Source organism: Oxyura jamaicensis, chromosome 9, assembly GCF_011077185.1.
Source record: "Oxyura jamaicensis isolate SHBP4307 breed ruddy duck chromosome 9, BPBGC_Ojam_1.0, whole genome shotgun sequence".
Lineage (NCBI taxonomy): Eukaryota > Metazoa > Chordata > Aves > Anseriformes > Anatidae > Oxyura > Oxyura jamaicensis.
This window is the reverse complement of record NC_048901.1, coordinates 8,888,107-8,911,336: the sequence shown is the minus strand read 5'-3', so window position 1 is coordinate 8,911,336 and position 23,230 is coordinate 8,888,107. Positions and strand designations below refer to the sequence as shown.

General features: G+C 37.3%; 1 protein-coding gene and 1 long non-coding RNA gene across 4 annotated transcripts in view; one reads left to right on the top strand and one right to left on the bottom strand.

The window, feature by feature from the left end:
- Positions 1 to 318: 318 nt before the first annotated feature.
- UGGT1 (UDP-glucose glycoprotein glucosyltransferase 1) overlaps positions 319 to 23,230 on the top strand; it is a 44,173-nt gene continuing 21,261 nt past the window's right edge. The window contains exons 1-21 of one of the 2 annotated variants that reach the window (XM_035334325.1): positions 319 to 367; positions 1,284 to 1,422; positions 2,847 to 2,929; positions 3,485 to 3,615; positions 4,445 to 4,557; positions 5,680 to 5,854; positions 6,665 to 6,761; positions 8,487 to 8,565; positions 8,773 to 8,873; positions 9,690 to 9,789; positions 10,917 to 10,977; positions 13,955 to 14,046; positions 14,704 to 14,854; positions 15,131 to 15,250; positions 16,027 to 16,112; positions 17,044 to 17,179; positions 17,925 to 18,056; positions 19,845 to 20,009; positions 20,186 to 20,306; positions 21,104 to 21,202; positions 23,064 to 23,158. In XM_035334325.1, the coding sequence (XP_035190216.1) occupies positions 1,298 to 1,422; positions 2,847 to 2,929; positions 3,485 to 3,615; positions 4,445 to 4,557; positions 5,680 to 5,854; positions 6,665 to 6,761; positions 8,487 to 8,565; positions 8,773 to 8,873; positions 9,690 to 9,789; positions 10,917 to 10,977; positions 13,955 to 14,046; positions 14,704 to 14,854; positions 15,131 to 15,250; positions 16,027 to 16,112; positions 17,044 to 17,179; positions 17,925 to 18,056; positions 19,845 to 20,009; positions 20,186 to 20,306; positions 21,104 to 21,202; positions 23,064 to 23,158 (2,262 nt within the window). In that variant the 5' untranslated portion in view covers positions 319 to 367; positions 1,284 to 1,297. Of the gene's footprint in view, positions 368 to 1,283; positions 1,423 to 2,846; positions 2,930 to 3,484; positions 3,616 to 4,444; positions 4,558 to 5,679; positions 5,855 to 6,664; positions 6,762 to 8,486; positions 8,566 to 8,772; positions 8,874 to 9,689; positions 9,790 to 10,916; positions 10,978 to 13,954; positions 14,047 to 14,703; positions 14,855 to 15,130; positions 15,251 to 16,026; positions 16,113 to 17,043; positions 17,180 to 17,924; positions 18,057 to 19,844; positions 20,010 to 20,185; positions 20,307 to 21,103; positions 21,203 to 22,515; positions 22,540 to 23,063; positions 23,159 to 23,230 lie in introns of those variants that run through there. The other variant, XM_035334324.1, reaches the window with a different exon arrangement.
- LOC118171321 lies at positions 8,841 to 18,009 on the bottom strand. 2 transcript variants are annotated; one of them, XR_004753159.1, is made up of 4 exons: positions 17,894 to 18,009; positions 16,868 to 16,930; positions 12,567 to 12,670; positions 8,841 to 9,318 (listed from the first exon to the last, which is right to left on the bottom strand). It is a non-coding gene; the product is annotated as an uncharacterized LOC118171321 (long non-coding RNA). The 2 variants fall into 2 exon arrangements; XR_004753158.1 differs by lacking the exon at positions 8,841 to 9,318 and adding an exon at positions 11,377 to 11,718.

The following is a 23,230-nucleotide window of genomic DNA, read 5'->3' as shown; positions in this document are numbered from 1 at the left end:
TCGGCTCATTGGCTGCCTCCGCGCGGCCCCGCCCCGCGCCCCGACATGGCGGCACGGTCGCGCTCCGGCCCCGCCCGGCCGGCAGCGGAAGCGCCGTGCCCGGAAGCGGCGAAGGCGGCGCGGGGCGCAGGGGCGGCGGCAGCGGCAGGTGCGGGCCTGAGGGCACCCCGCGACGGGACGGTCGGAAGGAGGGGGTGCGTAATTGTTATCGTCTAATTCTTTGTTAATTTTTCAGCTCCTGGAGTTGGTGACGCTGAGCGCACCGGGAGATGCTCGTTTCCTCGTTCCGCACAGACGTTGGCCGTGCCCAGTTCCCCCTGCGGGGCTGACCCGGGAGCCGCCACCTCGCCCAGGTCTTCTGGCGCCGGTGGGTGCCAGCTGGGGTACCCGTGCGGGGGTCCAGCGGGGCGTTACCTTCCGTAAGGCAAGCGCTGGGCTGCTTTTCCACGTGATGCGAAGTGCTTGCTGCTTGTGCAGCCCCCAGCACAAGGACGGTGTGGGGCTGGTAGAGCGGGTCCGGAGGAGGGCCACAGAGACGATCAAAGGGCTGGAGCACCTCTCCTACAGAGACAGGCTGGGGGTGTTCAGCCTCCAGAACAGAAGGCTCTGGGGGGGCTCATTCCAACCTTTCAGTACTTAGAGGGGTCTCGTAAAAAGGATGGAGAGGGACTCTGCTCAGTCAGATATTGACAGGATGAGGGGGAATGGCTTTAAGCTGAAAGAGGGGAGACTTAAATTAGAGGTTAGGAGGAAATTCTTCACTTAGCGGGTGGTGAGGCCCTGGCACAGGTTGCCCAGAGAGGTTGTGGATGCCTCATCCCTGGAGGCGTTCAAGACCAGGTTAGATGAGGCCTTAAGCAACCTGATCTAGTGGGTGGCATCCCTTCCTATGGCAGAGGGGTTGGAACTAGGTGACTTCTGAGGTCCCTTCCAACCCAGGCCATTCTATGCTTGTAGTACGTCTTCTTAAAGCAAGTAGCATATGGCATGTGTGTCCCGGAACAGAAGCGAGTTTATTTGAAAGCACAAATGTACAGGAAGCTGAAATCGGCTTAGCTTCAATTGTAGCTTAGGGGTCAGATTTTTAAAATCTTTGCTTGTTTTCATGTTTTCAGTAATATATTTGATTTTTGTTAGCCCAGGTACGACTGTGATTATTTAACTGATTTATTACATGAAACAAGCCACTGAATCTTAAAATGCCTTAATGTACTTGGATTTGTGGGATTTTCTACTTACAAGAAGAGACAAGGCAAAGCTAACTCTTTTCTTCATCTTTTTAGGCTTCCCCTATAAAATGGGAATACTCGTTGCAATTGTTGGAATCTGGTTCAGCTCATCGCTTGTAAAAGGAGATTCTAAGGCTGTGACAACATCTCTAACTACAAAGTGGTCTTCAACTCCTCTGTTACTTGAAACAAGGTAAGTGTATTGTGATTTTCATTTGCAAATCAGAATGTGCTTAGAGGGTAAAATAAAATAATCTATTAGTCTTTTAAAGCTGTAAACTACTTTCTTAACGTTTCACACGAGATTATTATATGATGTATCAGCTTAGCTATAAGCAGTAACATCAGGTGGCTAACTCTCCAATATGCCACAGAGGGCTTTGCTTTCGTTTCATGTGACACAGACCTGCTGCTGTGTTCCCATGACTGTATAATGGCAACACTCTCCTATACGTCAGCTCTTCAGCAGCAGTCAGAAAAATCCCATTTGCTCCTACCTGTGTACCTTTACATACCTCTGTGTCCCCAGGGAGTTGCTGCATTTGGGGCAGCAATTTTTGTATGAAAGCAGTTGGACGTTGATGGGCTTCATTTAAATGGGTATGGCTCTGGGTGACAAGACGGGTGTCTGGGGTGGAATTATTTTTCTGTAGCCTTCTCTATAGTAATTGTGTTTGAAGACTGAAGAATGCTCAAGCAATACAATACAAAGCTCAGGTGTTAATGCCAGGATTCAAAGATCCTGATAACATCAAACCCTTTGCTGGGGAAAATTTAGAGCGACTTGCAGGAAAGTTCTTCCTAGAAGGCTCTGAAATAGTAAGCAGTAATAACGTGCCAAAGACTTCATTTGTAACCTAACCATTAGGAAAGACTTCAGGTAGGATTATTCATCTGGGCTGAACTCCAGAATGATAGAGCGCTGCAGTGCTGAGTTACTTCTGGAGCCCAGCACTGTGGTTCATTGCTTAAATTAATGTCTGTCACGTTAGGTTAGAACATCTTGAAACGAAAACACAAGCTACTGTGGCAGCTAGTGGGCTCCAAAGCTTGTGTTATAACATCCTTTAGCATATGAAGCATGTTACAAGTTTAGACTTGATGAAGTATTTGTTGTTAGCAAAGTTGAGAGAACTATTTTGTTGTCTAGCTCTCTATACCTACATAATCATATACTTAATATGTGGGGAATGATGTCATGGTCTGAAGCTGTGACTTCTCTTTTTGCTCATTTAAAAAAAAAAAGGAAGAAACACCTCTAAAGCCAGTAGTTGTAATGAACTATAGGTTATTACAACGAAGTAAGCAAAAACGTATGTTTCTCGTAAAAGATAGCTAGCAAAGAAATACATGAAGGAGGAAAGCTGCCGCTGCTAGTGGGCCTTGAGAGTTTAATAGGTGCTTTGCAAGGTTCTTTCATGTAGTATGTGTTTGTCCTGGCCTGCACCTACTTTGTTATTGCTTGTTTTTCCTGGTCTGCTTTTTCTAGTAACATATGCTTTTCTGATATGGGTAAACATACAGTAGGAGCTAACTTTCTGTAATGCTGTACAAAGTATTAGTATGGTAACTTTGAGAAAATGTAAAGACCTAGCTATCTCCTCTCTTCTTGTTCAGTGAATTTTTATCAGAAGAAGGTCAAGAAAAATTCTGGAATTTTGTTGAATCCAGTCAAAATATTAAGACACCTGAACATGACGGTAAGCTTTCATAATGTTTTTCTTGAACAATGACTGAAAAATGGCATGGTTGAAAAATAAACCAAAATATTTTGTCTTCCATTGCATAGCATTGTAAGAATCCAATCAGGACTGATTGTAGTAATGTTTTTACTGTGAAAGTGCCCAAGGCTTTTGGATATCCATTTGACAGAAGCAGTAACTGACAAGTCTGAAAGGTGTTTTACTCGGTCATTTGTCTCTGCATTAAGCATAAAAGATTATTATTTTTTTTGCCTGTGTTTCAGTTTCTAAACTGAAATTACACAGGACTTCTTCACTGTTTCCCTCCTCCACGAGTCTGTTTGCATACTTAGGAATCTGTATGTGTCCGTGTTTTCTTATGGATCTCTATTGAAGTCAGCTCTCTTCCACCTGTTGAAATGGTTGTAATGAAAATTAAGGAGGAAGAGTCAAATGCATGCTTACAATTAGTGTCATGGGCTTCTGTTAGTGTAAATCACAGGTAAGATGAAAAGCCCCTCTTCAATGGGAATGTGGTATAGAAAGATGACCGCTTGTATTCTGACTTTGCAGGTACCAATTATTCTTCTTACCACGAGATGCTGAAATTAGCCTGCCAGAGTTTGTCACCTTTGCAGCAGAATTTGTTGAAATTTTCCTTGTCTTTACGCTCTTATTCTGCAACGGTTCAAGCTTTTCAACAGGTTAGTGCAGCACAGGGGAAATCCTCAAATGTTTTGCAGAACATTGTATAAGGCCCAGGAAGGAGGTATGTATTACAAAACATTTCAGAATATCAAAAATCCTGAACTGACAGGTGCCCCAGTACACTGGGGCTAAGGTACGTAGGTATATGCTGGTTTCGTTGTGTGACAAATCTCAGTCCACCGGTATACACTAGACTAAAGAACTGGGATTTTGAAATGTTTGTATATCTTTGGAACCTTCTGCACTAACAAATGTGTGAAGATTTTTATGAGGAAAGTCTTTACAGCTCTGTTGATGCTTATGGCGCTAGTGATGTTCCCATTATTCAGTTTTACTTAAAGATAGCAACCCATGAAAGTGTGGTTTGAACTTCCAGAACCTCTACCTGACAGATGGTTATACTCAGTATTCCTTGTTAAACTTGGTGTCACACAGTTCACTGCAAGTTGTCTCCTCATAGAATTCCTCACTGGAGTAATGTTAGAAGACATCTTCCTTTCTCATCTTGAATCATTTTATTGTTTGCTGTTTAACAGATACAATGGTTTGTGATATATAACCCCCCCAAAAAAATCACCAAAAAAAAAACAAACACACCACAATTGCAAACTTCACATTTTGTACCTGAAACTATTATTACAGCTAACAGGCTAGAAAAATATTTATGAAAAGTTAGGACTTAATTATCAGTTTTGTGATTTTTACCTTGTCCTTACCTTGCACAATAAATGGGGAAGATGACTAATTGTTAGTTATGCTGTTTACCTTTTCACTTGTTCTAAGGGTAAACATTCAACTTACTTTATTGCAAATATTTTAATACAGATAGCAGCAGATGAACCTCCACCAAAGGGCTGTACCCTATTTTTTGCTGTGCATGGGGAGAAGACGTGTGAATTTGAATCTCTCGGAAATCTTTTACAGACAGCTTCAGAAAGGTATTTGCTTAATTTCCAAACATAAAATTATCTCTTAACTTAACCTAGATAGTCTCACTGCTGTAAAGAGACTGTAATACACCGGGAGTTCATACCTTCTTCGGTTTTGATTTATCCTCTCCATTTCTTGCACAGAAGTGGCAGTCTCTTTGTTCTTACTAATCAAGATGGATTGGCATTTTCTGGTCCCTTTCTCTTTCATATGTTGCTAGGAGGAAGAATGCTGTGAAAGTGCTTGGACAAATTGGGAACAATTTGTTGAAGGATGGTAACAGTTCTCAGAAATGTGTAGTCTTTAGAATGTAGGGAGGACAGAAAGATTTGTGCTGCATTTTAAAATGATAGTTAATCCATTCATAAAATTATCTCAATTAAAGCATGCATAGTATTTTTTCCCTATATAATTTTCTCAGTGATAACAAAAGGAAAACTATTACCATGCAATTTATTTCAAATTCAGATTTCTTTGCAAGATGAAGAACAAAATTTGAGTGTAACTTTTAGTAACAAAAATAAACTGTGAAATATAATTCCTCCTTAAAAAAAAGTCTTCGTGGTTTGTCTTCATAGTAATCTTGCTAGTTCTGTTTTTGCAAAAATAAGTTATTTTTGTTAATATGCAGACATACTGCATCAATAGCTCATATGCTGTTATGCTGAGTCACTGGGAATATTTTAAATACTTCATTGTATCTTAGACATGATTTAAAAGCAGAAGTTGAAAATAGTCTTCTCATTCACTTTCTTATTAGTATACTCAGCCATGTACAGGCTTTTGAGTGATTTTGAGTTCCTAGATCATTTGCTGTGTTAGCCTTTCATTTCTATACAGAACTTCTGAATCAAAAAAGAAAATTTAAAGGAAGTAGATACCATTTTTTTAAAGTATCATATTAGATTAAAAATAGTACCTAGCTACTTGTTGTATTTTCATATGTCTGTTTTTAACGAAGCTTTATCAACATGCGCCAAGTGCTGTCAACTGTGATAATACGTGGGAGTAACTTGACATATATTCAGTGAAGACAGAAACAGCAATTAAACATGAGAAAAAGAAATGATGAATCTTGCACTGAGTAAGGACACAGTATGAATCACACTGATTTTAATGTTTACTCTTAGGCCAAAGCCATTTTTGTTCAAAGGGGACCACAGGTACCCAGCGTCAAATCCTGAAAGTCCCATCGTTATACTTTATGCCGAGATTGGCACAGAGGAGTTCTACAGATTCCATAAGCTGCTTGTTTTAAAGGCTGAGGCAGGAGAAATCACTTACATCCTCAGACACTATATTGCTGTAAGTATATTTGCATAGTAAAAGTTTGGTTCCTTTAAATTTACATTTACATAATGCATTGCTGCTTGATCATAATTTGGAATACTCACAGATTGTTATATTATTGCATGTAGCTGAGGACTGCAGACTATTTAACATCTCCTGATGGTTTAAGAGAATCCTTTGGTTTTACAAATGCAGAGCTAGTCTCCAGATAAATTACAGTTTAACCTAGAAAAATGTTGCTCTGTCAAATAATAGTCTGATAATTCCACAGTCAGGCCACTCAAGTTACTTGATATGAAAAGCAGAGATTAACCTTAGGGTCCAATTTTCAAATGAAAGGCCATTTTGTTACAGAACCACTTACCAGTCCTAGTGCAACTTGTCCCATTTTCCATCTCCCTCCCCTAACCACTAGATTGATATTTCACTCTACATTTTAAAAGCCCTGAGACTTTTATTTGACTCTTCTGAATACTGTTTAATGGTGCTAAAACCTTCAGCAGAGCAGCTAGTAGCCAGACTTGAATGCAAAAAAAAAAAAAATCACTTCTAGTGACATCAGATAGAATAATGATACATTGCATACACCGCTTTCCTTTTTAAAGGACTTTGTCTATCCTTGTCGTTGTGCAGTAGGTCTTGTTATAGTTGTGTTAGTACAGTACAGTACTGGAGAATCACTCGTATTTGTTTCTCACTTGCAGTTATGGTCTGAATTGTGTTTAAAATGGGTATGAGCTTGAAATTTCTTAGCTTTGGGAAATGGCAGCTTTTAATTTGTAGAGCAAAGAGTGGCAATGTTGTACTGTTTGCTTCTCCTTACAGAATCCCAGTAAGGAAAAAGTCTACCTCTCTGGCTATGGTGTGGAACTGGCTATTAAAAGTACAGAATACAAGGCCAAGGATGATACACAGGTGAAAGGTGAATTCTTATTTTAACTACTTTAATGTGAGCATTTTAATTTTACAGGGATATATTTATTTTTATATATTTATATAATTTATAATGTATATGGGATTTGTGTGTGTATATATATTCATATTTACAGGGATATTTATATATATGAGTCTATATATGAATGACTGTCTGAATTGCAGATACTTGTCCTTCTGATCTGAAATCATTAAAATCACTGTCTTCTCTTTCTCTTTTGGGGATTACATTCTTTGAATCATATATTTGCTAGGGCACTTGTTTTCCTTATTTGTGAAATGCTGGGCAGAATGGTGTCACAACTCTGCACTAGATCTTATTAATGGCACTATTAATACAACTAATTTTTCACCAGATAACCAGATTTCTTTGCAGACGTACTGCCCTTCACTTCCCCTGCTTTTAGTTCCCTAGCTTATCCATCCTCAGAGCAGAATGTTTCCTGTTCTTTGGAAAAACAGAATGCTCTGCAGGTTTTTTTTGCTTTTGTTGCTCTGTAGAGCACTGATCTGTTTTTCAAACTCTCATGCATCTGCCAAAACTATTTTATTGTGTGTATGTATACGTATGAGTATGTATACACACACATGAAGGTAAACCAGATTGTCTGCTTTTACTTACGACTTCATTTTTTAAAAAAAAAAAATCACTTTTTTTTTTTAGTTACAGATAACAGCTGTGAAGAACAGAACTTTAAATTTTGATCTGAATTTTGCAGTTTATCCAGCTTCTAGGTACAGATCTAAACTCTGACTTAAAATATCTTGCCATGGCTTAGTGTATTGACAAACAAAACTATTGGTCTTTATTGTTAGAAAGATTTAATTTTGAGAGCAACAAGCATACTAAAGCAGGTGATTCAACTTAGGATTTTTGTTACTAGTGTTTAAATTTCCATTAATACATTATCAAGTCATGCAAAAGTGCTGATATTGCTTGTAAAATAAGAGGTTGGAAGCCTTTGTCTCCAAGTGTGTGCATGTAAGTAATTCTGGGGAAAAGTTTCTTGTCTATAAGCTTGTAAAGTTGTATACCAATATCAATGCAGTGATTAAAAAATGCTTTAGAAAATAGACAAACAGTGTGGATAAGATGCAGATTAGAGGCGTATGGTTTTCATCAAACTCCTGTCTGATTCTGGTCAGTCTCTTATGCATGCCTGTGCTGTTTCTGCATGTCCACAAGCAAGCACTCATCCAAAAGGTTGGGACCTTTGATTAGACTTGAGAATGAAACTTGTAGATTGGAGCTGGTTTGTGCCCAGCTAGTTAGGAGATTGTGTGAGTCTTTTGCACAGATCTCTTTTTGTTACTTAAGCCCAGAATTGGACTTTACTCAGATATTGTTTTTTATCCTGTATTTTGGGGCTAAAATCAGGATTATGCTCCTGATAGGAGTTTTTCACTTGCTCTGCAAACCTTTCATGTCATGAAAGCTTCTAGGCCCCAGTGATTTCTTCTGCAGCACCTAAGTCTCTGAGATTTCCATTCAGCTTATGTTTTTGCTTCTAAACAGTCCAACTGAGTTTTATTTCAGCTATTAGTGTTAATTTGTACAGTTAGTGTCTCCTGGATACAAGTTCCAAAGTGTACCTGAAACTTGCCTTTTTTCCTCTCCTCAGTTACTGCAGTATCATTTTGTTGAACTTACCAAAATAGGCATGAAAATTATTCCTGAATAGTTTGGTAGTGTTTTCCTTCTCTGTGTTTATAGGCACAGATGTGAATGCTACAGTAATAGATGAAAATGACCCCATTGATGAAGTGCAAGGATTTCTTTTTGGGAAATTAAGGTAAAACTCCATTGCTAATTGTTACTCTTTGTCATATTGAAGAACTTCATGCAGAGGTGCCAATCTTCTGCTTTGTTACTGGTTTTTAAATGGCTAGGTTATCCATGTGTGTTAGCAGCGTACTTCTTCATCTGTTAGTTCCTTCAAATTAGTAGCAGACTTGCTTACAAGAAACCCCAGAGTTGCTTTACCCTTATTCCCTTTTAGGCAGTTGTATCCTGAACTGACGGAAGAGCTGAAAGAACTTAGAAAACACCTCGTGGAGAGTACCAATGAAATGGCACCTTTGAAAGTATGGCAGTTACAAGGTAATCTGTATGAACGGTTTCAATACAGCACTGCAAAAACTTAATGTAAACTTACCTTCCCATGCTCTATAAAAATGAGGCCAGTAGTGGCTGCACACAGTTCAGAGCTTGACTGTAAATTCCTGCACTGCAAACAACCAGCTTTCTAAAGCTTCTTTACAGAGTCCTGTTGAAATACCTTTTGAAAGATTATTTCACAGGACTTCTGAAGTGAGGTTTACTTTCTATACTGTGAAGAATAGAAAGCCACTTGTTCCTAAACTGACTAAATGCAGTAAAAAAATAGCAAATGAAATGTAAAGTTTCTTTCCACGATTGCATCCTTGGTGTGGAAAGCTGAGAATTTTCAAGACCAAAAGAAATCATTTCAAGAGTCTCTGCATGCAGCTGTGATCTGTTTCCTTGCAAATCATCAACAGAAGTCTGTGGAAGGGTTTTTCATCCTCTGAAAAAAAGTAATAGGAAATACTGAACATGTGTTGTAGCCACAGTGAATCTACCTATCTTCAATCAAGTGGTATTTGCATTTATAGCTTGTGAAATAATTCCCTAGGGCCCTTCTAAAAGGTAGATCCTCTTACCCAGACAAAAAAAAAGTGATGGTCTAGTCTAATTGAAACTACCTGTAGGTGGTATTGGTTCATACTGAAAGGATTACTTAAGGCAAGTAATAAAAGGGAAGAAGACAAAAGAAGGTATCTAAAGGTGCAGATGGAAAAGAAAATTTTTTACATAACCAATGAGCAAAAAAGTTGAAAGCCAAAATTAAGATGACTGCAATAGCATGTTTTCATTTTACTGTTGTTTCACCTGCAGATTTAAGTTTTCAAACTGCCGCACGCATTTTGACTGCTCCTCCTGTGGATGCTTTGATGGTCATGAAAGATCTCAGTCAGAACTTTCCTACAAAGGCCAGGTAATTACAATAATGAATACTTAGAAAGTTTTTTTTTTTTTTTTTTTTTTTTTTCCTGTCACTTTTCTCAGCAGAACATGAGACAGGCAACAATGGTTGGGTTAATGTCTGCATTTCTGTTTAGCTGAAAGCAAACACCGGAGAAGGTTCATGCAGAAAAGTTCATTCGCTTATGGTTACAGAGAGGATCTTAGTGTTTCTCTTTGGCAGTTGGTGTGGAGTAGTGCAACATTTAACAGAACTAACTGACTGTTGGTGTGAAATGCTTCTGAACCTTTTGTATTGTCCTCAAGAATTTATTGGATAGGATTCCCATTTGGTGTCTTAAGCTTAACCTTTTCACTGGATCCCACTTTTTGGGATCCACTTCAGCAGACAGCCCAGTCAACCTTGTGTCAGATGTTGATGTGCAGTTCCACTGTTCTTTGCGCTTTGTCATTTTCTTGAAATTAATTTGAATATGCTCAAGTAATTCAGTCATAATCTGGCCTGCCCAACCAGTGAAGAAATAAATTCTTTTTGATAGATTTCATGATCTGGGTTGTAAAGATGATGACATCGGAGCTGCTTCTTTTTTGAGTAGATGCAGATATACTTGAGTGTAAAAAGAAACTGAGTGCTGGTCTCATCCCCAGTGATGGATGTTACAATTGTACTGTTTATAACTTCTTAGGGTATGCGTTGTCGTGTCACCTAGTTTCTAGTCACATACGTGAGCTGAACATGCCCATTCTGTGACAGTGCAATCTCTAGATCCAATGTAAGGAAAGGAATGGGAGCCCACAATAAAGAGTGAAATCCCCATATTTTGTGCTGTCAGATTCCACCTCTACCTTTCTAGAAGCTGCCCACTTTTATTATGGGATTAATGTGAAACTAGACACTGAGAGTCAAAAGCTTGTCTTGCCTGGTGCGGTTGGCATGTGAATAATAGTTTTATGTTTTCTTGAATTATATATATCGGGAAAGAATGATGATACCACAAAGTGCAAGTTCGTCTGGTTGTAGCTCTTTGTATTAGAATGCTAAATATATTGAAGGTACAAAAAGTGGGATAATTAGATATCTAATCTATCCGTTAGATAAACAGAAAGATGATTCATAGCATCATGTTTTTATTTCTGCAGAGCCATAACAAAAACAGTTGTTTCCTCCGAACTTAGAGCAGAAATTGAAGAGAATCAAAAGGTAATGCTTCCAGAAAGTAATGTAGTGCTTTCACACTTATATTTTAATATAAATTCAAGCTTTGAAAATAATAATTTATTAAAAATTTCAGTTTGCTCCAAATATTGACACACTGTCTTCACACGCAACTTTGTCTTAGTATGCATTTGGGAAGCAAAGAAGGGGCTCAATTTTTTAAACATGGGTTAAGAACATAATTTATGTGTTATGTCGGATATGAAAATGCTGTTAAAAATTTTTTTGAGTAGGATCATGAATTTGTTGAGGAAAGATGGTATGGTAATTTGGTTCTTAGAGCTGCCCCTATAATAGTTGTTCTCAGTAGTCAAGTGCTCTGAAAGTTATTTGGCAAGCACTTTTTAATGTATTTGAAAGTGACATTCTGAACTTAGAATCTGTTAACTGTACATATTTACCATTATAAAATGAACTTCAAATACAATGAAGGTACTATACTCTTAACCCTGGGGGAAAATGTTCTATTTGTTTTCTGAAAACATATGGCTTAGGTGTTCTTAGGGTATCCATGTAGACAGTCTTAATCTTATAATTGGGACATTACTGCATCAGCAATGAAGTAGAAGTTTTGATGTCTGTCACATTAGTCCTTGCTGCTTCTGCAACCACCCCAAGCATGATACCCTTGTAGTGATGGCTTGTTAGCGCAAGCTGTTAATATGGCTAATAAGTTTCTTGTAGAACTGTCTCTGCTGTTCTTTCAAGTCTCTGACTTTATATTTGCTTGAACAGTACAACAGATGTGTAAAATCTGAATGTCACAGCACTGCTCATTCTGGTTCACAGTTAAAAAGAGGTTTACACTGATTTCAAGTTAGTGATTGCTAGTTTTGATTGCATCTTGAACTTCTCAAAAGCAACTGGATATTAAGTGTGGGCACTTTTTTAGTGAAAAATTTAGAGTGAAAAGGTAGTTATAGTTTTGGATTATTTTAAAACATCTGAGCTGAATGGAATGTAGCTTTTTAGAAAGCTATTGCTTTAAAAGTTTTAAGCACCTTCTAATAGGTTTTGAGGATGCAGAAGAAATTTATTTTTCATCACCCAGTTTGAGATGGTGCTTAGGTATCTGAATTGATCAGTGTTTACAAGGAAACAGCATAATAAACAGGAAAGCTTCTGTAATGACTTAAAATGATTCACACTGTGTGGAGGAAATGGTCCTAATGCTGTTGTTTTGAGAGTGAAAATAGTAAAGGAATAAATATCTAACAGTTATCTAAATAAGTCTACATGTGTTTTGAAATGAAAACAAACGTTGTGAGGGATCTGTGGAGGTTACTGATTAATGTTTCAACAGCTCTGTTTATTTGGCATTAGCAAAGCACTGAAAAAAAACAACAAACGCTAGGAAATCTTGTACAGTACACTTAAAATAAATATGGTAGTGCAGTCTGAATAGAATACAAAATGAAAGTTTAAGATGGTAATAAAGACAAAGCCAAACAATAGATTGCGGTATATTATCTGTGCTGCTATAAAATGTAGGCAGTTATGTCTTTGTTTAAAATCTGATCACTGATATTTCGCTAGTCTCATAGTAAATGCAAAGTTACCTGGAAGCTACTTACCAGTCCCCTGAGATTCCTGTTCTGAAAGAGAAATCCCTTGTTGTTCAATAGCGATAAAATGAGAAAAGAAGGGATGCGGTTTGACACTGTCGTCTGGTGTGGTTCTGGAAGGGACAAAGTATAGAATGTAAGTGCAAGTTAAAGCTACCTGGTGGCTTTTCTGTTTTGTGCTAGATCAGACTGGTCCTCAGGTAACCCCCCATGGTTTGGTGGATGTGGTTTCATTCCAAATACATCTAGGTTACCAGATCCAGATCTGGCTAGATCTAACCCTGCCCTTTAAAGCTGTTCTTTGCATGACTATCGGTTTGTGTGGATATTACCTGGTAGTAAAGTTCACTGCTTTTAGTAAGTTATAGTTTAGTATATAATTATTCACAAAAAAGGTATAATTTAACACTGCATGTACTCAGCTCTTCTCTGGGAGCTTTTATTATTTAATAAAATATTTAAATTCTTCCAGTCTAGATGCTGCTTTCTTACTCTTGGTACTTTGCTATTCTTCCATTTGCTTTGCTCTTCTTCATGATAATAGGCTTCTCCTTCAGTGTTCATTGTGCCTCTTAAGAGAATTTTATAACTGATACTGCATGGTAAGAGGTACTGGAAGGCAGCAATGACATTTCTAAGTTTAAAAAAATAATAATTTTTGTTGCTAGAGTTGTGAACTTTGCTTTGGGAGGACTGTATTTTATTTACCTCTTCCGGTTCAAAGTTGTTCTCCATGGTGGTACCTCAGCTCTGTAACAAATACCCACTCAGGTGGGGTACTGCTTAGAGGTACTTGTAAGAAATTCCATTGTATTGATAAGAGTTTGCAGTTTGTGGGATGCCTGATCTTTGGGAGATCAGACTACAGCAACAGCTCATCTGGTTTTCATTGATGACATATCCACTAGCTCATGACTTCGTCGGTACCTTAAACACAGTAGCTAGTTCTCCTAAGTACCATTCAGTATCCAGCATGTAAACATCTGGTTTGCTCAAAACTGAGCTTTACAAAGCTAGGATAGTTAGCCGGATGCTATTTGTCAATCCACTCTGTGGGCTGCCAGCTAAAAAAAAATTAAATGATATCTCTCAAGTATTTCTAATGATGTAATCTGATGTATTTAAAAAAATCGACTCAGGAACTTTCCAAATCTGCTAGTGAGTCATGTAGAAACAAATAGAAGTCTCATTTATTTGTCTATGTGCTAGATAGTTTCGATTGCATCTTCCTCTGTTATGAGAGCGTGCACAAAGTCAATAAAGACTGTGGTTGGGAAGTAATATAATGCAATTTGGAATAACATGGAGGTAAAATGCGGTCTTGACACACTGAACTCTAGTAATATTTATTCTGTGCACAGTGTTCTTCTAATGCCCTTCTTTCTACTTTCTTTCAGTATTTCAAAGGAACATTAGGATTGCAACCGGGAGATTCTGCTCTCTTCATCAATGGACTACTTATTGATTTAGACACTCAAGACATATTTAGGTAGGAATGGTTTCTTCTTCAGAAAAATTGTATCATATTTAGAATCTTGTATACTGCTTGTGCATGAGTAGTAATATCACTTAGTTTTGAATCTTCAAAATGTCTGCATATTTAGGTTAGGTTTAAAAGTTAACTGCTGGAAAATGCAAATCATGTTTCCTTCTATTATGCAAATGAGTTTGTTTTACATAAATGTTGATAAGAAAAGTGCAATACACAAGAATATCAGAATGGGAAGTCACCTTTGTATCGTTCTTGTGATACAACCTGTGAACAAGTAAGATTTTGTTTTCCAAGTACTGTCTTCAGATTTTATTCTTGAGATAGTAGACTATTTGCTTCTCAAAGGATAAGTCCTTGTACATTTTTCATCTGAAAACCACCCTATATTTTTGTTAAGATCTGTTTCAATAGTATGGAGTTAAAATTACATGTGTCTCATGCTTTACTTATCTTGACTTAATGTAGGTTTTTCCTAGAAATATAATTGAGTGGCTTTAAGTTGTCTTAAGTTTCTTGGGACAGTTAGAAATAGGTGAAAAATAAATCTGCTGTACCTCTGCGTTACTACTTATACCTTTCACTTGTTACTCTTAGGATACAGCAAGTTATTTGCTGATTCTTTAAAATTCATCTTTTTTTTTTTTTTCCTTCCAGCTTGATTGATGTACTACGCAATGAAGCCCGTGTTATGGAAGGCCTACACAGCTTAGGAATTGAGGGTCTTTCCTTGCACAACGTTCTGAAGTTGAACATCCAGCCATCAGATTCAGATTATGCTGTGGACATCAGAAGCCCTGCTATTTCAGTGCGTGTGGTTTTTATAAAGGAGATATCTTAGTTGCCTTTGAGCAGTCCATTCTTAAGCTGTCAGGGGAACTCCTGTTCTTACCTCATAATCAATTGCAGTGAAGAAAAGAGAACAAAAGTATGGATAACAAATGCTGTGTTTTAAATGTAATTAGCTCTTCTCAAAGTTTGTTTTTATTCACATAGTACTCAATATATCATCTGATTTTAAAATATACTAGAATCTCAGGCTTGCAAGAAGGAGAGTCATTTAAATGCCTCTCTTTTTTGTTAGTGGATCAACAATCTGGAAGTCGACAGTCGGTATAATTCCTGGCCTTACAATGTACAAGAACTGCTGCGTCCCACATTTCCAGGGGTGATCAGACAAATCAGAAAAAACTTCCATAACTTTGTAAGTAGTATTCTGGCTGGAAATGAAATGTGTTGATGGGTGTTGGCTTTTTGTTTGTTTGTTTTTGTTATGTTAGTTAGTTTTGTTTTTAACATCAGGGATGTTAGCTTTTGGAACTAAATCTATATGTACTCTGGACTCTCTGCCACTTAAATATCTTGAGATGTGTCTTAAAATATTTTGTTTTACTGTACTAATGAGCTACGACCGAGATTCAGAGATTATTGCACATGATTCTCTGGCATTTATTAGACTGGTCATGTGTGTGCCACTTACACATCCACGAATTGCTCCACTGGTAGAACAAACTATCATCTGACAAGGGAGAATTTGTATGCATTACAATTTTCTGAAGTTGGTTCATGAAATCCCTCGTGTTTTTTACTTAGTATTTCCTTAATGGAGCAGCTTCAGTTGTTTTAGTTAGAAAACATTCTTGCACCAAGACTTCAAAAGATGGTCATCAGTCCTCAGCTTAATCCTGGGCGTCCTTTTAGTCTCTGGGCAAACTGGTTATATTTAGGTCCAATAAAGAGTTTGTGAAATCTCTATGGTAGCTCTAGAAGGTAGAGGGTAGAGGAGCAGCTTGGATGGGATATTTTTGATTATGATTTTGGATTTCTTAAAAGGTTTTAGGAGAAACGTTAACTTAGTGGGTCTCATCTCTCTGTCAGTATATAAAATGGGGTTGATGATAATTCTGCAATAAAATGTGAATTAAAAACAGTATCTTGACTTAAGGGAATAGAAACCTTTCATTTGTAATTTATGGGCAGGTGCTGATAGTAGATCCTACTCATGAGACCACAGCAGAATTGCTGAATGTGGCAGAGATGTTCTTCAGTAACCACATCCCACTGAGGTAATTACTGTATTTTTCTGCTTTTTTTAATGTTTATTCTTGTGACTTTCGCAATTGTAAAGTACTTAATTGCTAAAGCACTTTAGAAATGTTAAATATGTAAGTATCACAGAATCACCTAGGTTGGAAGAGACCTCCAAGATCACCGAGTCCAACCTCTGACCTAACACTAACAGGTCTTCCACTAAGCCATACCACTAAGCTCTACATCTGAACATCTTTTAAAGACCTCTAGGGATGGTGACTCAACCACTTCCCTGGGCAGCCCATTCCAATGCCTAACAACACTTTCAGTAAAGAAGTTCTTCCTAATATCCAACCTAAACCTCCCCTGGTGCAACTTTAGCCCATTCCCCCTCGTCCTGTCACCAGGCATGTGGGAGAACAGGCCAACCCCCACCTCGCTACAGCCTCCTTTCAGGTACCTGTAGAGTGCAATAAGGTCACCCCTGAGCCTCCTCTTCTCCAGGCTAAACAGCCCCAGCTCCCTCAGCTGCTCCTTGTAAGACTTGTTCTCCAGACCCCTCACTAGCCTTGTTGCCCTTCTCTGGACTTGCTTGAGCACATTGAATATGTTGTTATTGGTGTCTGGGTATGGCAGTTACTGAACATTGTTCCTTCTTAAAAATTCTTGAATGTAACTTTTGCTACTAGAAAAACAAAGTTGAATAAAAATTTCTTCAACAGTCCAAGCGAAACTTAAAAGCAAGTACTATGGATGAAAGAGATGAAAACCAAGATTGTGATGGATTCACCATTAGAGATTGTATGTCATAAAGTTGATTCCAGGCCACTCTGCTCAAAATTTTCAGTTTTTTCTATTTAGGAAAAACTCTTTGCTTAAGATGGTGTTTGTATCCCACAGTTGTACAAAGAGTTGATTATTTATTCATATAATAGATTCACAATACGGGGGTTTGTTTGATTGCAGGATAGGACTAGTCTTTGTGGTTAATGACTCAGAGGATGTTGATGGACTTCAGGATCCTGGTGTTGCCCTTCTTAGGGTGTACAATTATGTGGCACAAGAAATGGACAATAATTATGCTTTCCAGACAGTCATGTCTGTAAGTATTCATTTAAAATGGAAATTAGTATTTTTAATATTTTCCACATATGTAAGATTAGTGTGGTACGATTTTCTAATCCTGCCTTGTTCCTCATTCTGCCAATGAATTCTAAACTGCTGTATGTCTTCAATGTAATATAATTTTTATCTTGAATAGCTCCTGCTTCATATTTTTGCCCCATAATGTGATATAGGTACTAGCAAATGCATTTTCACTTGTGGTTTGACTTTGTTTTATAAATCTATAAGCTGGGGCGTGCTGTAATATTATATTGCTGGTAACTTCAAGACAATGACTTTTATTCTCTGTTTTGTTTTTAATATATAATTTTAAGTCAAATAAGCAAAATCTTCTGCTTTCAAGAAGGAAACGTAATCAGTTGTATATTTTATATGTGAGGTTTACTCAGTTGTTCATGAGCACGTCTTGAGTTTAGAAGGGAAAAGTAGCTCTTTGGATATGCTTTACTTGAGCATTTATTTCTTCAAGCCCTACTTTTGTAATTAAAGAAAGATTTGAAGAAAAGTCATTTGAATGACTATAAGGTAAAGCAGGATAATTTTCACAGCTATAAGTACTTCGTAATTTCTAGCTTTGTACTTAGAAGATGTTATTTCAGTGGATAATTGTGTTTCAGCAGAAAATATGTTTTGCAAATCATTTGTTAATGTTTTATGTCATTACTGGAATACAGGTGGTAGGCCAGCTTACCTGCAAACTTGTATTTGTATCCCCCTTCCAGATATATAACAAAGTAAAAACAGGAGATCAGCTGAAAGTGGAGCATGTTGTTAGTGTTCTTGAGAAACAGTATCCTTATGTGGAAGTGAACAGCATTCTGGGAATTGATTCTGCCTATGATCAGAACAGAAAGGTAAGAATTCAGGAAATAAAACGTTTTTCATCTTTTTGCTTCAACAGTGTTATGAATTTATGGTTATGTATATTTTCTTCATGCAGCTCTCCTATTTACTAAGCATGTATCTATTAAATTATCACACTGGTGTGACTTTTAATAATGCTTTAAGTATTTATGTTCAGTGCAAAGTTTTATAGAATATATGTATTACAATATATTTTGGATATATACTATATGATTTCTAAAATCTCTGTAGTACAGGAATCAAGATAACTTTCTTGTGACTTATAGATCTTAGAATTATAGATCCTATATTCATTCTGGCATGTAGAATTTAGTGGAGTTTAAAACTGCATCAAAAATATTGAGGCACTGGAATGGTTCATAAGAAGACCAAGGAGCTTAATGTTTGGGAGGGGTTTTCTCTATTTTTATCATCAGTGTTTGAATACTGTATGAAACAAAGCAATGAGGATGAATTCAAAATGGCCTTCCTATGGCGAGGCATTCAATAATCTTCCTCAAATCATTTCTTTAAGTTATTTTTAGGGTTGATCCTTTCCTATTTGGAGAAAGTTGGGAGAGCATATAACTGTTGCATCACTTCTATGTGATGATGAGACAGATTTTATTTGGGATTACGTAGGGCATCAATATTTATATTTATGTTGAACATTCTAGAAGAATGAATGAAAATACTTCTCCAATAACTTCGTAACATTTATTACAGCCTGCATCTTCAAACATAAGGAATGCAGTCAGGGTTATATAAACAGAATTGTATGTGGACATTTTTGTTTTTACTATGTAGGAAAGTGGAGGGAAATCATTCTGAGAATGAAAAGCTACTAAAGGCAGAAATTACTGAATGATAGAAGTCTTTTCAGTTTACATACTAGATACCAAATCAAAACCAACCAAAACAAAAGCAGCAACCCCCCATCCACCTCCCCCAGATGCTCCTAACAGATGTGAGGTGCAGTCTGCTAGAAGACTCAAGAGGCCATTCCGGAGGCCTTCCTACCACTGTTGTACCTGACACCATTCAGTGTGACCATGTCTTAAAACACTGGAAAAGCTTTTGGATAAGGAAGGAAGCTTTTAGAGACAGCTTCTCTCTGTATAAAGGACAAAAACAATACCAAGCAGTCTTTAATGTGATCTAAGCCTTGTGATATTTGTCTGTGTCCTTAAAAAGTAACGATAAGGTGAAGTTTGTGTTAGGTCTTGAAAGCCCTGAACAGTAGAACCCTAGTAACTTCTATCCATAACAGAGCATCAATATTAATGGTACGTTTTTCAGTGGTTACACAAGCTATGGAAATTTGTCTTGACATAATAACGCCCTGCCCTAAAACTAAGTGTTTTTCAGATGTTTATGCCATATGTTCTTTAAAAATAATAAAAAAAAATGCTACCCTGTCTTGTGTTGTAAATATCAATGCTTGCATAGTTCCATGGGAACTAAATGGGAAATGCAGGCTTCATATTGTGCATTTTTTTTTGCTATTACCAGAACATGCTCATTAGAATCAATTTGTTTACAGTACGAACTTAATGGGATATTCTGCTAGAGCGCTGCCTAGTTACCTGCACTTCCATAGTATAAAGCAACTCTGCTTTGAAACTCAGAAAGACAAGGACATCATATGTATGTAAGATATAGAAAGTGTTTTACACAATGCTGGAAGGACATCTTAGTGTGTTTAGAACAGACATTTGTGGATATTGAGTAGAAACATGAACCCTTGTGGATTCATGAACAGGCTGACATGGTAAAGCTACTTCTTTCCCTGGATTTAGGCAGCAAGAGCTTACTACGAGCAGACGGGTGTAGGTCCTCTCCCTGTAGTGCTGTTCAATGGAATGCCTTTTCAAAAAGATCAGCTGGATCCTGATGACCTAGAAACCGTGACAATGCACAAAATCCTAGAAACCACAAGCATCTTCCAGCGAGCTGTATACCTGGTAGGTGCTGAGTTCAGCTGTGACTTTTGAGTCTTTTTTTTCCAAATCTTGTTTCTTTCTGAAGTCCATAAATACGCAATACACAAAACAACTTAACTTGCAAAATTTCTTCTATTTGATTAAGCTACAGCAAATGCGTGTGATATTTAAATATCACCTTTTTTTCTTTTCTTCAGGGTGAATTATCTAATGATCAAGATGTGGTTGAGTATATCATGAACCAGCCTAATGTTGTTCCAAGAATTAACTCAAGGATCTTAACGTCTGACAGAGAGTACCTAGATCTGACAGCAATGAGTAAGGGATGCTTTTAATTCAATTAACCCTGAAATATCTGTTTCAAAGACATTTGCTGTCCCAATGGAAAACTACAGTGGCAAAGTATTAACAGCACCCCAAGTAACATTCTAGTCCTGATGTTGGGGGAGATCCTACATACAATAACAGCATCAGCATGTACAAACTTCTCAAAACAGGAATTTGTTTTACTTTTATACAGATCTGTAGAGGAATATGACTAATGAAATTGAGGAACACTAGCCAAAGTCAAAAACAACACAGTCATGTACTCTATATATAAAGCAACATTTTGTTTCTTACTTCTAACCTCCTTTTGAGCCAAGCATGACAGTCATCTCTGGAATTACTTAGGACTTGCTGTGCCATATATTTTAGCAGAGCTTCTCACAGATAAAGTATTAAGTAATAACACCCAGTGCATGCAGAGACTCTGCATTATAATATCAGGACTGCAAATACAGTCATTCAACTACCTTTCTTGAAAAATAGTAAAACAATAGGGTTTTGAATGTATGTTGTTTAAATAAATTAACTTGAACCTAGTGACACTTAATTATTTCAATTAACTTCTGCATATAAAAATGCAATGTAGTTATTAATTTAACTTATGACACAAAAAATACATTCCTGAAATTGTTTTATATTAGTAATGGAAATTAAATCTAAAAAAAGCAGTATCACAGGGGAAAAAACGTGGGATGTGTTCTTACCACTTTAATAATAGCAGTCCTTTTTCTTTCATTTTGCATGAAAATTGCTTGCTTTGCCATCTAAATACTTTTTCTCTTTGTCAGATAATTTTTATGTGGATGACTTTGCTAGATTTACCACGTTGGATTCCAAAGAGAAGACAGCTGCTGTAGCAAACAGCATGACCTACTTAACAAAGAAAGGTAATACCTACAGTGGATTATGAACCCAAATTTATTCTTGCATGTTTCCAAACATACATTCAGTACTCGAGACACTCACCGAACCTTGTTCAGGCCTGTGGACAGTGGTTTGATCTAAGTGTTAAAAATAAACATTTTTATAGGGCATAGAACAAAAATGTTTCCATCTGTAAAGCCAGCCTCCTATTAATAATGGAGTCCCACCCAACCTGCTCTTGCTGTGTTGCATAAAACCAGCAGAAACGCAGCAATGTTAAGCTCTGATCCTCCCATTACACTGACTAAAAAAATATAAAGGGGGACTATAACTCTTTTTCCTAATTCAAAATTACTAAAGTTGTATTGATTCAGAAAAAAAATCTTATTGCCCATTATAAAGACAACTGCCAACCTGGTCTATGCTGGTTTTATTTCCCCAGTGCATGTACTGCTTTGTTAATGATGGAATTGCTTTATTATAGGTATACATCATGTCCCCTGTTAAGTCTTAAAACTCAGCTATACTGCTTATTATAAGAAATGCATGCACAGACATAATACAGAGTTTAATCAGGCCTTTTCTGCATTTTTGTTAGGAATCATAAGTAAGCTGCTGTCACTTGAACCAATTCCTCTTGTTCCTGCCTCTCTTCTTTACTAGGCTCTCACAAGTTTCCCCAGTACTACTTCAGCCACCTGCATGCGTGGCCTTAAGTGTTCCCACTGCTTCTGTCTAGTAGTTGCCTTTCATTTGTGTTGCCACTTAAACGTGAAGGAGTTTCTTGCTTTCTCATTGTAGATTATTAATTAAACCTCTATCTCCACACGCTCCTTAAAGTGTGTATTAGTTTGCAATCCCATGGCTTGACAGTTCTGGGTCAATTAAGGTACTTAATAACTGGTATCTGATTATAGTAATGCTGTAGCTCATTTGTTTTTTAAAGATAACAGTGAAGTTATATGTACAGATGGCTCAGCAGCAGAACTGAAATGGTGCTGTCTTGCTAGTTTTTGAAGAGGGGAGATAAACAATTCAAGTCATAATGGCACAGCATTTTCTGCAAGTGGTCTTAAAAACAATCCCTTCATGGGATGGTGTGCAACTGCTGACTAGTGCTGTAGTACGGAAATAAAGCATCAATCTATTTGGTAGTGAGAAGATGTCAAAGTTTATTCTGATAAAATTAAGGTGAACCTGCTGCTTGCTGGAACTGAGCTTCAGTGATTCAATTATGCCCAGCACAGTGCTGCAACTTCTTGAAATGCATTAGGATTACTGTCAAATTATTAATGCCTCTTTTCTTTTCCCCTTTTCCTTTCTGCTTTTTGACCAGGAATGTCTTCCAAGGAGATCTATGGTAAAATATGCTTTAGCATTCCATATATTGTTGTTTGGGGAATTTTCTGGTTCTTTTGTAACATTGTCTTTAGTACCAGCAAGAAATGAAGAAAGGTGTTTAAATGCATGTTTGGTTCACCACTTTTTTTTTCTTTATACAAACCTGATTTTCTGAACTAACAGCTTTAGTACAAAGTGGTGATATGTCTGCACCCTAGTTGGAATCAGTAGGTAATTTATAGGTTCCTCTTATAATTTCTAAATTGGTAGCAAAAATAAAGAAATCCAGTTTAGGAACAGTAATGCATGCTGTCCCATGTGGGTTTTCTGAATGAGGTCAATGAAATCCGATATCAATGCTACTGTTCCTCTCTTGCCAGACTTTCTAGCTTAACCTTCTCTACTTTTTTCATATATCTTTTTACTTTTTTTGAAGTCTTTGCATGTGCACCTTGTTTTTCCTCCAAATAAAGAAAACCTGAAGCTTTCTTTCCTTCACCTTCAAATATTCCCCCTGCACCCTCCCTTTTTTTTTTTCTGCAGATGATTCTTTTGTTAGACCAGTTACTTTTTGGATTGTTGGTGATTTTGATAAACCTTCAGGGAGGCAATTGCTGTATGATGCCATTAAACACCAGGTAAGTAGTATTTTCACTTGCACAGGTTAGAAGTGATGATAAAACAGTGGAAAGAGGCTTGAAAAACACAAG